The 16,026-nt window shown below is 39.8% G+C and overlaps 3 protein-coding genes across 3 annotated transcripts; 1 reads left to right on the top strand and 2 right to left on the bottom strand.

Annotated features, from left to right (window-relative positions):
- Window positions 1-2,807: 2,807 nt before the first annotated feature.
- LOC306704711 (claudin-15-like) lies at window positions 2,808-5,755 on the top strand (the record flags this gene model as incomplete). The annotated part of the gene is made up of 5 exons (XM_079171203.1): window positions 2,808-3,024; window positions 4,411-4,575; window positions 5,218-5,299; window positions 5,453-5,563; window positions 5,656-5,755. 5 exons carry the CDS (start codon window positions 2,808-2,810, stop codon window positions 5,753-5,755), a joined length of 675 nt encoding a protein of 224 aa, XP_079027329.1.
- A 1,145-nt stretch (window positions 5,756-6,900) lies between these two features.
- Window positions 6,901-9,905, bottom strand: sat2b (spermidine/spermine N1-acetyltransferase family member 2b). Its single transcript, XM_079171227.1, has 6 exons — window positions 9,796-9,905; window positions 9,580-9,631; window positions 8,480-8,563; window positions 8,116-8,217; window positions 7,934-7,974; window positions 6,901-7,832 (listed from the first exon to the last, which is right to left on the bottom strand). Exons 1-6 carry the CDS (start codon window positions 9,856-9,858, stop codon window positions 7,653-7,655), a joined length of 522 nt encoding a protein of 173 aa, XP_079027353.1. The 5' UTR covers window positions 9,859-9,905; the 3' UTR covers window positions 6,901-7,652.
- Window positions 9,906-10,597: 692 nt separating this feature from the next.
- Window positions 10,598-15,826, bottom strand: taf6 (TAF6 RNA polymerase II, TATA box binding protein (TBP)-associated factor). Its single transcript, XM_079172209.1, has 15 exons — window positions 15,632-15,826; window positions 14,333-14,490; window positions 14,106-14,192; window positions 13,840-13,993; window positions 13,684-13,740; window positions 13,458-13,577; window positions 13,211-13,332; window positions 12,945-13,022; window positions 12,735-12,836; window positions 12,450-12,632; window positions 12,271-12,345; window positions 12,053-12,178; window positions 11,696-11,869; window positions 11,417-11,608; window positions 10,598-11,161 (listed from the first exon to the last, which is right to left on the bottom strand). The coding sequence occupies exons 2-15, from the start codon at window positions 14,486-14,488 to the stop codon at window positions 10,871-10,873; spliced, it is 1,917 nt and encodes a 638-aa protein (XP_079028335.1). The 5' UTR covers window positions 14,489-14,490; window positions 15,632-15,826; the 3' UTR covers window positions 10,598-10,870.
- Between the last annotated feature and the right edge of the window lie 200 nt (window positions 15,827-16,026).

Here is a 16,026-nt window from a genome sequence, read left to right as displayed (position 1 = left end):
TTAAAGTACATCGGAACTTCTAGATCTTGAATCTTTAGCGTACTTCCATACGTTGCTTAATGTATAGAGGCAACCGATTCATTATAAGGGTGTGTTAGAACAGCCTGGTTTGGTCTCCTAGGTGACAGCACTGTACTATGTCAACACAACATTTCATCATGTTAAATCTATATGCTACAGTACAAATAATGCACTTACAAAGAGCAAGAACTTCAACGCATCTTTTGTCCCCGCAGCAGACTCGTTAATGCTTAACCAGTACTAAAATAGACCCTTTCTGCCTTCAATAAATCACCCGGCTTACCCAGCTTTCATTGTTTGCTTTGCCCTCTATTCAGTATTTCCCATTAGCTTATAGAACCTTAAATGACCTCCCTAAAATCACAAGCTACCAATTCCTCAAAAGGGAATACAGGCAGGAGGACAAGATGATGTGAGCAAATTAAAAAAAAAGCAGAAGAATGATACCCACAGAGTAAAGCTGCAGTACAATAAGAATATCACGTCACAGACCACATAATTACACTTTTCTCTGATCATCCTGATCATATAGTTATGATATATTTTACGGACTACAATGCTTCTTAAAATACGACCACTGATAAAACAATGAATTGTCACGTTAACTGCCTCCTGAAGAAGCTTCAAAGGCACATCAAAGCAACCAGTGCCAAAAGCTGTGATGACTATTTTACAAGAGAGTATCTATAACTCCACCGCCAATCCAAAGAGGGGGGAAGAAAAGCTCATTGTATCCTTACATTTATATGGTAATATGTCAGGCACGTGAAATGTCATGCATTTTGGGCGGGAATAGCAGACTTCTAATGTAGCTACAGCCAACAAATCAATGTTCAAATTAGTCCAGGTTTGAGTGCATGAGAGGGGGGAAAAAAAAATCAGTTCAGTTCTCACACTCCCAAAATGTATATCAGATACAGAAGTTGGGAATAGAGCTCCTCACAGAGGTATTATCTATTACTTTTGCTAATTATTAATAGACGATTACTTTCAAGATGAAAGAGATCATTGAGGTTATAGCACTTTTTCTAGGTTTTGCAGGATGGATATTGATTTTCATATCACTACAAGATCAGTATTGGAAAGAATCCACCACAGAAGGCAGCGTAATCACAACCTCCACAATCTATGAGAACCTCTGGATGTCTTGTGCAAGTGATTCAACAGGGATCTATAACTGCCGTGACTTTCCATCACTTTTTGCTCTCCCAGGTAAGTTGAAGTAGTAATTGTTACAATACAAGATCTTAGAAAAGTCACTTTTTTTTGTATCTGCTGTAAAAAAATGTAAATGAGACCGTTACTGGTAATTTATAACAATTTACTTGGTCTTCTATTAATATTTTGACATTACTATTTATGCTTTCAGATTTTCTCTGATGATGCAGTTTTATGTAACAGCTGACTGTACATTTTATTATCTCCGTCAGTGAAATTGTTATCTGATTAAGGCTTCTCTTTTTTCGTTTTAGAAACTTAATATGAACAACACATACAAAATCAAACCAAACTTAACAAAACTAAAAAATAATAAACATATGTAATGCAATGCCGGTGCCATACATATATGTTAATTAGCAGCTGTACAATCCAACACAATAGCTCTGTAAAGTTTGTGACGCTTGTAAAAAAATTTTTTACATCATACAAGAGGAATTTACATCCACTTTATGAACATTTCTAACAACATAGATTATACTGGATTACATTATATTTTAGATGAACACAGTCTAAATAAAGCAAAATAACTTCATAAACCTTACAAGCAGTACTGTAGCGCTATAAGAGTATCCTTACATTGTGCTGGTGCTTCTATTTACAGTGTCCTTCATTGTACCCATTGTATTTAATGCATATGTTGGGACATCCAGTGAGCACTGCCATCTTACGAGTGGGAACTGCATTCTGTATTCAATAAGCAGTAAAGCCAAGCTGTTCTTAGTTCGTGTGAAATGGTACTTTGTTCTTGCTGAGACAGTGAACTCCTAATGATATAATGACATTCACTACAAAACCACTGAAACAATTTCTTTAGAAGTGTCCAGAAAGTCAACTTTGACGTAAAGCAGTTCTTGTGTTTAGGTTGTAAAGATTTGGTATAGAGTCAAGTAAAATGTTTTTTTTCATGTGTGGCCAAAAGGCTGCAGTGGTACTTTGTCACCGTGATGATAATGGGCCTGATAACGAACGATGTGTGAAACAAGTGAAAACAGGACTTTTGGGCTCAGTTGCCAGACAAGCAAACAGGTTTATCTGCTGGACAACACACCTGGTCATTCTGCGGATCGGTGTGTCGTAATGCTACCTCACCCCTAAATGCCACTAACATACCCATCATCGCCCGAACACAGGGGGAAGTGAGGAGCCGAAACATGACTCGAAACCCATCAATAACGGTTTGATATTATTGACACAGTGTTCAAAGCTAACGTCAAAAAGTGACAAATAGCTTTAAGCTTTAAGTCATCAATAAGCAGGCTTGAAGGTTGGACTTCACCTCCCTGTTGTCCCTTAAGTTGGGCAAACATTTGGAGTCTTTGAAAAGGTTCAAAAGAATGGAGAATAAAAGGTGCCATCATAAGAGGGTGATTTGGAATGAATCATTAATTTGTGGTTTTCTGTAATGTCTTCGCTCGGGGCGTTGGTGGGAATTAGTCTGGCAAACTGAGAATTTGGGGCCAACAAATCCACACGTTTGCGCAGGAAGATAGCTTGAAGTCAACGTGTGAATTAAGTGTTTCTCTCTCTGGATAACGTACACGATTTGACAGAAGAAACAAGGGAGTATGAATGCGATAGTGGAAGCGTTGGCCTTCCTTCTGGGGTTTCTGGCCTGGCTGATGGTTGGGATCGCCCTCCCAAATCGATACTGGAAGGTCTCGTCAGTGGACGGTAACGTTATCACCACATCAACCATCTATGAAAACCTATGGATGTCCTGTGCAACTGACTCTACAGGAGTTCACAACTGCCGGGATTTTCCATCTTTGCTCGCACTTAATGGTACGTGGCCAACACAGAAACAGTTTTTAAAACGTTACTCCTCAAGCAGTATAGTATAAAAGTTATGGAGGGAAAAAACTAAAAATACAAAGTAATTCATCTCCAATGTCTAAAAGGGTGAGAATGTTATGTACAATAAAACTGTTTGACTCTAACAGATTCTCATTGAATTCAGCTGAATCTTACACCACTGCTGGATCAAGCACAAAAGTGTAGAACTGTCTGTTCTTATTTGCATTGTTTACCTTGACTTAGACAGTATATTAGTGTACCTTTAAAAGCATATCAGGAGCAATCTACTGTACTGGCTATAATCTATATTAAAGGCGGGGAATATAAGATATGATAAGCACTACAACAGTGAACCCAGACAAACTCAATACCCATAAAATAATAAAAACACATTTCTAAGAGTAGTCATTCCTATCTGTTGTAGACTGTTATATGCTTGGGTCAAAACTACTGATAAGGCATCGATTTAAGCGCTGTAGAGCACAAATAACACATGAAACACATGAAACTGGATGCCTAGCCCTAGTCTTGATTCCTGAGGTATAACGTGCCCTCATCTCACCACAGCATAAACATGCTTTCCAGTTCACACATACATATACGTTTCTATATTTGTGTATTAGTAAGGAATCAAACCTGTGTGGCTCCCCTTCAGCCAGCTGAAGCTACAGAGGTATCTACAACTATGACTAGAATTCATCTGTTGGAAAACGCTGAATGTTTGGACCGGTTGAAGAAAATATCTTTGTTAAGTGTTGTGGCAGAAGTTCTGTTTGGCACACGTTTTGCCCTCTTGTCTGTGAGAGGGCTCAGCCTGTGCTCATAGGACCAGGGTTACTGTCAGTGAGCCTCTAGGGGGCTCCCACCTGCATCAACAATAGCCTTGTCCTGCTGCAACAGTGAACGTCATCTCTGTGGCTAAAGCATGCATTTCTAACGCAATAAGAACATGTGATACTTGCTTTGAGTTTCTTTCAATGTTTATGTTGTACATATATATAGATTTATGTGTAACGTGTTCTTACAAGTAGGCATGGGGCCATATGAAAATGTAATGTCACAATTAACAATATTATCCCAATTATCACAGAATGTGACTATTTTTAGTCAATCTTAAATAAGATAATCATAAATTATTATTACTATTTTTTTAAAATGAAGCTATATTTCTTGATTAACTACCATAATAAAGAGCTAGACAGGTTTTCCAAGTGTCTCATGTGACAATATTCACAATTATCCCGATAATGGAAATTCCCCACGTTCAACTTATTGTCAGTGTTTTTTTTACAGCAATCCGCAGTGAAATCCTGTATTGTCCCATCCATAATCACATCGCATATATCATCGTATGTGTTTCATGTTTGCACTCAGGGTACATTCAGGCCTCCCGGGCGCTCATGATTGCTGCCATTGTGTTTGGGACTCTCGGGCTCGTGGCTACTCTCGCTGGAATGAAGTGTTCAAAAATAGGAGGAGAAAACTACGTCCTGAAGGGAAGGATCGCTGCGATTGGAGGAGTGTTCTTTTTACTACAGGGTAAGGACCCGGGGGGATGGATGACATGGCCATGGCACAAAACAACGCATGAGAATGAGAAAATGTTTGGTCAGAAGTGTCTTCAAACGTGTTGTGGTCCCTGCATTTACTTTAAAATAAGTGAGGAACATCAGCTAGAAAGATAAATCATGTCTGGCACTCTCCAAGCTTTAACAAAAATGAGTCACCAGTTCAAAAGGTTATCTTTAGTCTCACAAACCTGCTGATGCACAAAAGCCTGCTATTACCAACGGTATTTGTATTGTGAGAATAGGAGCGGTGACGGGACACTTGCTATTGTTACGGTTTGATTTGAAAGGCTTTTAAACGTTAGAACTATATTGTTTCATTATATTTACATAGTAATCACACTTATAAGCTACATGTTGTAGAGTGGATATAAAGGAGTAGTCCTTCCTTTGCAACAAGCAGGTAACTCTGCTCCATATGACTGGCGTCATGAATAATCTCATTACGTTGTATGAAATGGTTTTAGCCCCGTGAGGACTGACATCATGATATTATCTATAAAAACCCATTTTGACCTTTGTTCATTTTATCTCAGCCTGTTACTGTCTGCGTTGCGTGCATTGAAAAAACATCCCACTCTGTCTAAAGTAAACAATGTTTTGTGTTTTGTAGGGATTTCCACCATGATCGCTATATCTTGGTATGCAGCCAACATCACACAGCAGTTCTTTGACCAGTTTTATCCAGGGACCAAGTAAGTCAATACTCTCTGCATCAGTGTGTCACTGAGTTGAAAAGAAACGACAGCTGAATGGCACAAAGCGCCGTTGCGGTTATGGATTTAATAATAATACAGTATATATATATATATATATATAAATATATGTTCAATGTTATTGAATCACAGGTATGAGATCGGAGAGGGCTTGTATATCGGCTGGTCGTCAGCCACCCTTGCCATTCTTGGAGGTGCATGCCTGATGTGCGCTTGCAAAGTCAACACACCCACGGAAAAAATGTGAGTTTCGTGTGTTGCTGAAACGTTTGATCATTGGGTGTAGTAGAATTGGTGCATAATCTCTCAACTGAAACGCGTCCTTTGTGTTCCAGGCCATACCCATACCAACCGACCTCCAGAGGACATGTGCTGTCCACTGTGGCAATGACTCAGTCGGTCCCGAGCAACTATGGTAGAAACGCGTACGTCTGAGAGGTGATCGTGGAGAAGTGGAAGCCAGCTTGGGAGTCAATTCACTAGATTGAATGCAGTATGAGAAGGCAGGATTTACAATGGAAAACACCGTTGTAAAGCCTCGTGATCACTGTATATAGAGCAGCAACCTTGATTTGATTCATTGGCTTTATCCAAAACCTTTTAGTGAACAATGTATGCTGTATATATATATATATATATATATATATATATATATATATATATATATATATATATATATGCAATTTACCATACTAGCTTGCTGTCGCCTTACCAAGAGAAAAACATAATGAAAACAAACATTTGTTAGTGTTGATCACGGCTATAAATTACAATTAGTCTATGTGAAGAACATATATGTTAGACTACATGTCCAGAACGTGGTGGTGGTACCAATATATTTCTAACAGCCTTACATAAGCACACATTTACACCAAATTATTTTTCCTTTTCTGTATTTTAATGACTGCTGCAGAATAACTTGATCATGAGAGAAAGTTGCAAGAAAGCTGTTAAATATGCCTTGAAGTATATAGATATACTTTGACATTATTTTAAAGGTTTTAAGAATATATTTAAAAAAAAACTAGTCTTACTAGGACAATCAGAAATATTTAATCCTTAGATCACCTTAAACTGTTTTACAATCGTGTTCGAGTATATAAAGTGTAATCCTTTGTAATTTCTGTGTATCCTCAAACCTGCCATCAGGTCACGAAAGATGAGAGACGCTCCCCTTCCACAAAACCCAACATTTCTTGTGGCTGTGCTACAAATTCAGAATAATATTTCTTCAAAATATTAAAAGCTCTTCCCATTCGGAAATTAGATGGCAATTCCCAAAATTTCTGCAACGTACTTGATCAATAATCTGTCTGGTCTTAAAGTAAAGCTCTGAGCGGAAGGATCTAATGTCTATCAGTGAGAGGAAATCTGATTATGTAACTTGACTGTGCAAAAGTCATGGAGGAAATGTGTTACTTTAACTTTCAACTGTAACCAGTAATAGCTACACCAGGGCTTTCACACAGGGTGACTTCATTTTGACGCTTGTCTTTGAACCAGAACACTTGAGTAACAGGGTTGAAACACAAACACAGCCTTTGTAGGTTTTGTGTATTATAATCTTTTTTTTAGCACACGTGTATATTTCAAATGTAATGTCACAGTTTCTCTTTAGGCTGATTTCACATGTGTTCCTTTGGATTTCAGTATGTTTTATACAAAAATAAATATCATTTCCAGTGACTGATTGCAAAAAAAAACAATGAAAGTGTTAATGAGAGATTTTGATTTCATGAAACGGGTTTTATGTTACAGAACTAGTTTCCAAGTAATCGTCTCCTTTAACCAGAGCTGAAAACACTCACAGCTGAGACATAGAGCTTAATGTATTGCACATTTAACCTCTGCATTGCCTGAGTCTCCACTCAGAGAGTTCATCTTCAGTTGGATAAATATGCCACCTACTGGAATGATATGGCATCACATCTGGGATTGGATTAAATCAGATCAAATCACATCGTCTTGCTGGGAAATTTGCCAAAATCTTCACCAAAGCATCATCAGATCCTAGAAAGACTAAAATCATTAAGGGCTGGAATGTTTAATTTCCCAATAAAGGCAATATTTTGTTTCTTTATACATTTACAAATGTTGACATACAAGATGAAAGGTTGTCCGCAAATTGAATTTGCACGCTGCACTGAAAGATGACAAAGCTGAACCAGATGCATCCATGCCTGCAAAATGAATGATTTTGTTTAACTAGTAGAAAGACGAGGTAGTGAGGAATTGGGTTACAGTGAAGCACAGTTTGGCACCGTCTTCAGGGTGAATGTTTAACAGACACATTTGTTTCACAGCAAGATACACATTTTTACTTGGCAAACATCTAATCTTTAGGAGCTTCGTTCGCTAAATTGTCCAGGTCTTGTCCGTCAAAACGTAGAAAGTGCCAGCCTTCGCTGGCGGTGAGGTCCTGAGCTCCTTTAGCAGCGTAGAAGTCTTGAGAGGGAGTATTCCAGTCCAACACAGACAACTGCAGCCGCACACACTGCATCTTCTTCCCCACCTGAGGAAACAAACCAGTCATGCACCGTTACCTCGTCGTCACACAGGACAGATTTCTCCTCAGAAAAACTACGATTTAGTGGTCAGCAAAGACATTCTTACCTCAGCAACTTTGCTCAGTAAACCCTTGCCGATGCCCTTTCCTGTAAAGGAAATCAATTAAAAGAGATGTTTTTATTTGGGGACAAAACATTTGCAGAAAAAGATGCAACGGAAACGTTAAGAAATGATGATTTGCACAACCAAAGCAAGTGTTTCGTTGACAACAATTCAATATATCTTACCCCTGAATTCTGGCATCACGTACAGGTCCTCCAGAAACACTGACCGCCCCTTCCATGTGCTGTAAGTGTAAAAGTAAAGGCCGTATCCGACAATTGTGAATCCTACATGGACGAAAAGTACAAGCAATCAAAAAGACAAGCAGGAAGAATACCAGAAAAAAAATGTAATCTCTACAAATATAATGGAATATTTAATTGACTCTGTTGATTTATGAGGTGGCACCTGTGGAGTCATCGTGATTTGTTAGATGGAAATATATCTAAACAGCAAGGTCACAGACCTGTTATCTGCGTAAGACGCCGACATGTTTAAATCTGTCTGACAGAGGAATACTGTAGAAAGAGGCCTCGATCAACACTTTACCGTCTTCAGATTTATGCTCCTCGGGCACTTCTGCAACGAGGCATTCAAAGAAGGGATTGTGGCAGAAACCGTCCCGCTCCAGTTCTAAAGCAAAGCAGGACAGATCATTTACCCAACAACACGGCAACATTTCATCTTCACATTACAAGTAATACTATTATTCATCAGCACCCAAGTGCAAGAAACATTGAAACATTTGAAGATGAATTAATCACTGTTTTTCAACTCTGCTCTTATTTGATATTAACAGCTAAGATCCAAGCACATGGTAACATTACTACAACATTGTTCATAAGGCAAGAAGCAAGTCATACAAATATCACATCCTACATCTCATATGTTTGCAGGTTTTATCATACTGCTCGTGCTGTGTGGCATTCTCGCGCTGGTAGAACACGAGATACAAACAATTTGGGGACCCGCTCTTCAAATCGTTGCTCTGGAGTTTTCAAAAACTCAACCAGGTACCTTTAAAAAGTACTGTGTGTGTGTTTAACACATCAAAGTCTTACTTTGTAGTATCTGGCTGCTACACTCAGGACTCAAGCAACTGTCAATGATAGAATTGTAAGAGAGACTGCTTGTAGGAATTCATAAACAAACTCATATTGCAAGACAAATGATTTTTAAAAACAAAGAGCAGGAAGAAGTGCAATGGAGCCTGCTCACACATACAACCACTTTTAAAAAACCTCACTCCAGCTTAAATTAAAATGTCATCACAGTTAGTTAGTAGATGGAGTGCTAATAAGTGAGTCTGGTTGTAAAATATTTCAACACACACACACACACACACACACACACACACACACACACACACACACACACACACACACACACACACACACACACACACACACACACACACACACACACACACACACACACACACACACACACACACACACACACACACACACACACACACACACACACACACACACACACACACACACACACACACACACACACACACACACACGGCAGGAAAAACACAGGTGTAATCGTTCCAATCATTATTTTTGCATAACGACCCTTTGGTGAGGCTTCCGATGCTTTTCTCAGCATTCATGTTTCTATCATATTAAGTACAGATTTACCTTCATGAGTTATCTTCACTTGGTCGGACATTTTTTCATAAACCGCCAACTCCTGAGGAAAGACGGGACTCAACGTTACGTGTGGCAAATACACCAAAGTGCACGTAGATATATACTCACAACATAACGTTAAAGTAATGTGTTTCACATTCGGCATTGTGAAGCAGAACGAGTTTTTTAGGTTTAGTGGCATTACAACGAGGGACTGAGCCTCACCAATATCATTCTCGATATTTCTTTGCAGTCTTCTTTTGTTGCAGCTCGGACTTTGAAATTCATGTTTGTTGGAGTCCAAACTTCAGTCTTCTTCCTCAGAGAGAAGTCAAATATCCTCAAATCTGAGCCGCGCTGTTGATTACAGGGTGTTCACAGGAAATGATTCCGGTGTTGCAATTTCTGCCTTCAAAATAAAGGATTTCACTCAAAAACGAGCACTTTTTAGAAATGCTGGGAAATCTTCTCAACAAAGAGTAAATCTAAAATTAGCTTTTAATCTTGGCCGTAATGTTCAGTGGGAGTCGTTGTTCATTACCGTGGTCTTAAACTTAGAAACAACTTTTCATGTATTTACTTCTGGAACTCTGGTCTGCCAACAGACCGGAAGCAGGAGTGAAATGTAACCAATTACATTTACTCATGTACGTATTTGAATTTTTCCATTTTATGCCACTTTATTTGTACTCCGCTACATAGATTTAATAGCCATAGTTAGTGGTATATTTTCATTCACACGTCCATATACAAAACAAATGTAAGTTTTTAAACCCTACCACCGACAGGAAGTCCATAATAGTTTTATTCTTCTTTACAACACTCATGTGGTTTAAACTGGCTTGTGGTCCGTGATGACACCAAGCCAGTTGCAGAGAATAAAAGCAGTTTGTTTAAACAGTTGTTCCGATATTTGGTTTTGATAAACAAGGACATTATTTTTATGGCAAACTGTAGACAATAAAAAAATTTCTAAAAAAATCATAATGCAAATATAAAAAAGAAAACATCCAGACAAGGATTTCATACAAAATCTGATTTATTTTAGAGTAAAAAAAAGAACATGGAATCAATTAGAATATAAGCTGAAACATTACAGATCTCACAGCTGGACCTGAGTTTTCATTGGGCATTAACATATTTACAATGTCTAGTCACATTTGCTCTTCATCTGTCAAGAGTTCAGATATTCCCCTTCATACCATGCCAGAGTTTAACCCTTTTATGTTCAGCCCCAACGAACCACTCTGTGTGTTCAGCTGCATCAACATGGTAAAAATCCCCACTATCTACACAAGTCTCAGTGTGGCGACTGGGTGCTTGCTCCAGGAGACTCGGACCGGTCTAGCTTCATCACTGCTTCGAGTGGGTTTGAGGAAAGTGAGGTTGGAAGCACGGAGCTCTTAGTCTCCAAAGAGGACGAGGCAGACGAGGGCAGAGATACAACTATGTACTTCTGCATTGGTCGTGAACCTGACAGACCCGGGCCACTGCCAGACTCCAGTTTTACCAAAGGCTGAAAGGTCGACGTGGCACTGGGAACAGTGCTAGTGACTGGTGAGGCTGACTGGGAAGAGCTGAGGGTGATTACCTAGAGGGACGACAAAAAGACCGATGTAAATTCATACTCTTGTGATTTCAAAGAGAAGGGTTTCAGTAAATCCTCTGACAATTTAAGACCTGTTCCATTTCACACCAATCACATAACTAATTAATAAAATGGCTGAATTGAAATTGCAGCTGCTATCTTATCAATACAGGCAGGAGAAGTTACCCTGCGGAGATGTCCTGTAGCGCTGTAGAGCAACTGATGAGCGTTAAACTGAATTTAAATAAATCAAAGTACCTGCTGAGTTGAGGCGGCTCCGGCACTGGTTGCCATTACGATGTATTTTGTTGCCGGGGGAGAGGGCTGCGATGGGGTCCCCGGTCGAGGAGACATCAGCGTGAGGGAGCTCGGGACCTTAATGATGCTGGGAGTGCGCGGTCCTGCCGACCCACTTAACCCACTTTGTGACACGGTAAGGGTGGGACGAGGCTGCAAGAAAAGGATTCGTCATTCACGAACGAACAGCAGCAATTGACTTCGTTAAACAGAATACATTTGTGTCGGTGTCAAACGTACCTGTGTGATTGTTAATGTGGTTCTGTTGACTTGCTGAGCTTGCAGTGCTGCTTGAGTCCTGGCCTTCATCACATGGGAGCAGAGCATCGGTCCAAGGTACCCATAGTCTGTCCGATACTGTTCCGCGTTGTCGGGCTGAGGTCGGATCTTGGCAATAACACTTGCACAGTGTTTCTTTAAAAAACAAAACACATTTTTGTTAAAATTAAACTTAAGTGCTCGTCTAATACAAAGTAAAACAATTACTGATGAACGTCATGTTTTAGGGAAATGCTTTGACTGTTATAGTATACAAATGTGTTATAATCTGTGGGAAGTCGTGTACTTTTCACTGCATAATAATCACAAACGTGTTACCAGTAAGAGGCTTTGAACGTGGTCTGCTCCTATCTTATCAATGTTGGAGACCACTGGTCCTTCCATCACTGCTTTGATGCGAGCACCCTCTATAGTAAGCCGGGGAAGGATCAACGTCTTAATCACCTGCAGGGGAAGGAAACAGTCAGGAGGTTGGTGCCGATTGAAAAGAGTGAAAATGATAAAGACCCACATGAAGGAAACAGAATCCCACTCACATCAGGTCCTAGTTCAGAAAGTCCAGCGATGCAGCCGTAACGCGTCGTCCACTGCGTTTTCTCATCCAACCAACTCTGAGGAAACAAGTCAGTCTGGTTTAGTATGTGAAGTGTTTTAAAAAATGATGTAATGTTGAATTCAGTGAGGGTAACAGTTATCTATCTAAAGAAGTGATCACCTTAGTAAAGGTCTTGGTAATGCGAGACTGGATGTTGTTGGTCGTAGTACTGAAGGTTTTACAACTTTGGGCCATGAGGCGCGCAGCGAAGTCTCGTAAAGCCCAGTGGTTGTCCACATCTGGTCGCAAACACAGCTGCTTACTCACGATACATGTCACCACAGCTGGGATGAGCTCATGCAGCTGCAAATACAGATAGAGAAATATAAGCATGAGGATAAAAGTAAACGTTGAGATTATAACATTCAAAAAGTAACATAACATGTGTTTGTTTTCTGTACTCACGTATTTCTCCAAATACAGCGTGGGGTTGTCCATTAGAGCCTTGACCATCCGCATTAAATAAATCAGCAGGGCCAAGTTGTTTTGCACCACATTCACACGAACCTTTGAGGAGAACATCAAGTCAGTACTTCCAGCACAGGTATGCTTGGTTATTATATACGAGGTGAGAAATGTTTCAGAACATTAGGAGAAGAGGGAAAAGATGCTCACTCCTTCAGAAATGAATGTGCTGAATCTTGGAAGCATCTGATACAGTCCAGGATCTGTGGCAATACTCTGTAAAGCCTCCTGAATGAGACAAGAGGAAACATTTATCAGAAAAAGGTTAAAACTACTATTTGAGCCCTATTTCTTTAATTTAAAGCCAATTAACAAAACGCACAATATAACTTCTAGACAAAAATGATTCAAGAAAAGGTTATCAGGTTGTTACTCAGCATGTAAAAAAAATAAACAGACAGACAAGCAAGACGTACCGCTCTTTTAGCCTCACAGGAGCCCACGCACGCCTCTGTGATTTCCTTGTAGTAGAGCTGCTGTTCCACAGACAGCTCGTGAGTGCTGCGCGGCTTCAACCTTATGAGACCCTTGTCCTTTCCTGAAAGAGACGGATGTAAAAATGGTATGATGGAGGCAAAATCATAACGGATTAGGGAGGAAGGCAGGGGGACAGGAGAAGAAAATAGAGAAATGTTTCATTCTAATACAACACAAGATACTGACCTTTGCCATCAGCGGGTGTTGCCCCCTGACTCTTGCCTTGCATCGTGCCGTCGTCCTCCTGACCAGGTTTGGCGATTTTGAGCGGCTCTGTAGATTCAACCTTTTGCTGCTCTTTTGGTGCTGAAAAACAGTAAATAAAACCAAATATTAAGTTTTTCCTGCAGATAAATGTATATGTATTTTTTGGTCTTTCAAGAGAGAAAAAAAAATCTAAAACAGGGCTGACCTGGTGGTGGATTTTCTGGAATAGAAGGCTGCACCCCATCAATGCTTAACCAGTGGGCTGTGGATTAAAACAAGCATGGTGTGTGAGCTTAGAATCAAAACAAGACAACACAATATCCTGGAGTATAACGGCATGTAATACTAATCATCTGCGTACCTTTGAGAGACACATCTAGTGGAACTCTGGGGAGCGGTGTGTTAATAATGTCACTGAGGTCGACTTCTTTTTCCTCATAGAAATGAAGCTCTCTTCCACCACCACTTGCAAAGCGAAAAGGGATAAACTCTTGCGACTGGAACCCATACAGAGGCTGTAACAGGAAGAAATGTATTCAGAACACAGAAGTTGAAAAGAAGCTTTCCTTTGAACAACAACTATCGAGTGCTTTAATAAAAGTTAAAGGTATGCAAGTTATCCCTTACCTCCACGTTTTTTAGTTTGAGAGCGTTATCTATGTCGCTGGTGGTTAATTTACGTCTCTTCCCATGATGCATGAATTTGAGAGCATCCTAAGTAAACAGGAGAAAGGAAACAAAATAAAAATATTAAGATCATGTATCAGTTATGCCATAGACAATCACACATGTAGTTTGAGAGCAATTTACACACCCCACAAAGACAATATCTACATCTATCATCCATGATTTACCTGTGCAATTTCTTTTATTCTGTAGCTGACTTCTTCACTGAGGGCAGCGCAGCTTTCCTCCTGTAACTGCCCCACTCCCATAGACTCCGCCATGGCCTTCATGGACTCTGTGGGCAGGGAGACCGAACACTGCTTCTGCCGACGTTCCTCCGCCATGGCTAACAAAAAGGACACAGGTCTGTGAATAACACCCCTCAAATGTGCACACACAAAAAATCAAAACAGATGTACTTGTCTTATTCAGTAGACACTTATTTTTGGGGGGGTAAAAAAATTGCTCCGTTGTACAAAATGTGAATGGTTCCCTGCCAGTAATTCACACTCAAAGAAGCCACAAACACAGCATCTTGACATATTATTAGACAAGCAGTCTTGATATAGTTATGTGATGGTTCAGCAAACATTATACACAGCCTATTGTTTACTTCTATTCCGTCATTACTCCAATTCCCCAAATGTAAATAGTAGAACGTGCGTCTTATTGCAGCTCATCATTTAGATAGTTTCAACAAGAGGCCAATCACATCACTCAAGAAGTGACTGGTATCCATGGCTGACATGTGAGACAATGTGCACACACCTGTGTGTTTCAATGCAGCTTTGAGGGATGATGACAAAAAGAAAGTCAGTGTTGAAAACGATATTGTGACATCTCAGCTAGTGAGAGAGCCCACGAGAAACTCAATACATGGAGTGCGGGAAGGCTCGATGGTGCACGAGACCACAAATGCACTCTTATAAAACAAATAAGCCAAAAGCCAAACCACTCTTTAACATGGTTAAACCAGAAAAACACCGCAAACATAAAGCCAAAGCTATAAATGAAGTCAAAACAGTAATGTCAGCACAGACGTCATTTCTACTGCAGAAGCCTGAAGGAAATAACGTTATCGACTTGGTGGTTATTACGTTACGATACTATATTATATATATATTTATCTTACTCATAATCCTGATTACCCCCACTTTACAAGTTTACAAGGCACACTTGAAAAAGTCCATAGAATAAACACTTTAAAAGGGTTTTATACTTCATGTGTGTAAATAAACAGTGAGCTCCACAGAGAGCGGGTTATCCACTCTGACGGAAAAACAATCAACTAGCAGCATGCGATACTGAAGCCACTTCTAAAGTAGAGATGTATCCATGCAAGTGCAAAGACTTCATGTACAACATCTTAACAGGGATGATTGTAAGCCACTTGACGACTGCATAGTTCTTTAATATTAACTTACAGCGGCTAGATATGGTGTGTTTTAGCTCGCATGCTAGTAACTTAGCTTCCGATGACATGTTACCTGTGTGAAGTTGTCCTCTCCTTTCTGAATTTAAGCAGGAACTTACGCGAATAAAAACCGTCAATGTTGAGATTTGCAACAATAATTATTTCGCAAAGCTAATTCTTCTCTATGAATATCCATCTTTCGATATAAATAACTAACTAATTCACGGGTTGCGGCTGGGACCTCCTTTCGTGAATTAGCGCTTATGTTCCGTCGCCATTTTGAGTCACGTTCGGTTGAGATATCGCGAGACTATGATTCAGATCGCTGGACCGTTAGAGAGCAGCCGTTTATCGAAAAGTAACTTATCCAAAGTCAGTTACGGGAAGTGTGTTTGGAACGGCAAAAATAACCAATACCACAATTATATAAATTGACAGTATAACTTAACTAAATGTCAGTTCCTCTAT

Source organism: Pholis gunnellus, assembly GCF_910591455.1.
Source record: "Pholis gunnellus genome assembly, chromosome: 13".
Lineage (NCBI taxonomy): Eukaryota > Metazoa > Chordata > Actinopteri > Perciformes > Pholidae > Pholis > Pholis gunnellus.
Note: the sequence above shows the minus strand (reverse complement) of the source record. Positions and strands in the feature narration are given on the sequence as shown.

Excerpts from the sequence above, each read along its gene's own strand:
- sat2b (XM_079171227.1), bottom strand. The coding sequence starts at position 9,858 with ATGAATTTCAAAGTCCGAGCTGCAACAAAAGAAGACTGCAAAGAAATA. Across the intron at positions 8,218-8,479 it reads GGAGCATAAATCTGAAGACG|GATTCACAATTGTCGGATAC; the intron begins GTAAAGTGTTGA and ends TCGTCCATGTAG. Across the intron at positions 7,975-8,115 it reads CGTGATGCCAGAATTCAGGG|GAAAGGGCATCGGCAAGGGT; the intron begins GTAAGATATATT and ends TTTCCTTTACAG.
- taf6 (XM_079172209.1), bottom strand. The coding sequence starts at position 14,488 with ATGGCGGAGGAACGTCGGCAGAAGCAGTGTTCGGTCTCCCTGCCCACA. Across the intron at positions 13,023-13,210 it reads CCTGTGAGGCTAAAAGAGCG|GAGGCTTTACAGAGTATTGC; the intron begins GTACGTCTTGCT and ends TGTCTCATTCAG. Across the intron at positions 12,346-12,449 it reads TTACCAAGACCTTTACTAAG|AGTTGGTTGGATGAGAAAAC; the intron begins GTGATCACTTCT and ends TTGTTTCCTCAG.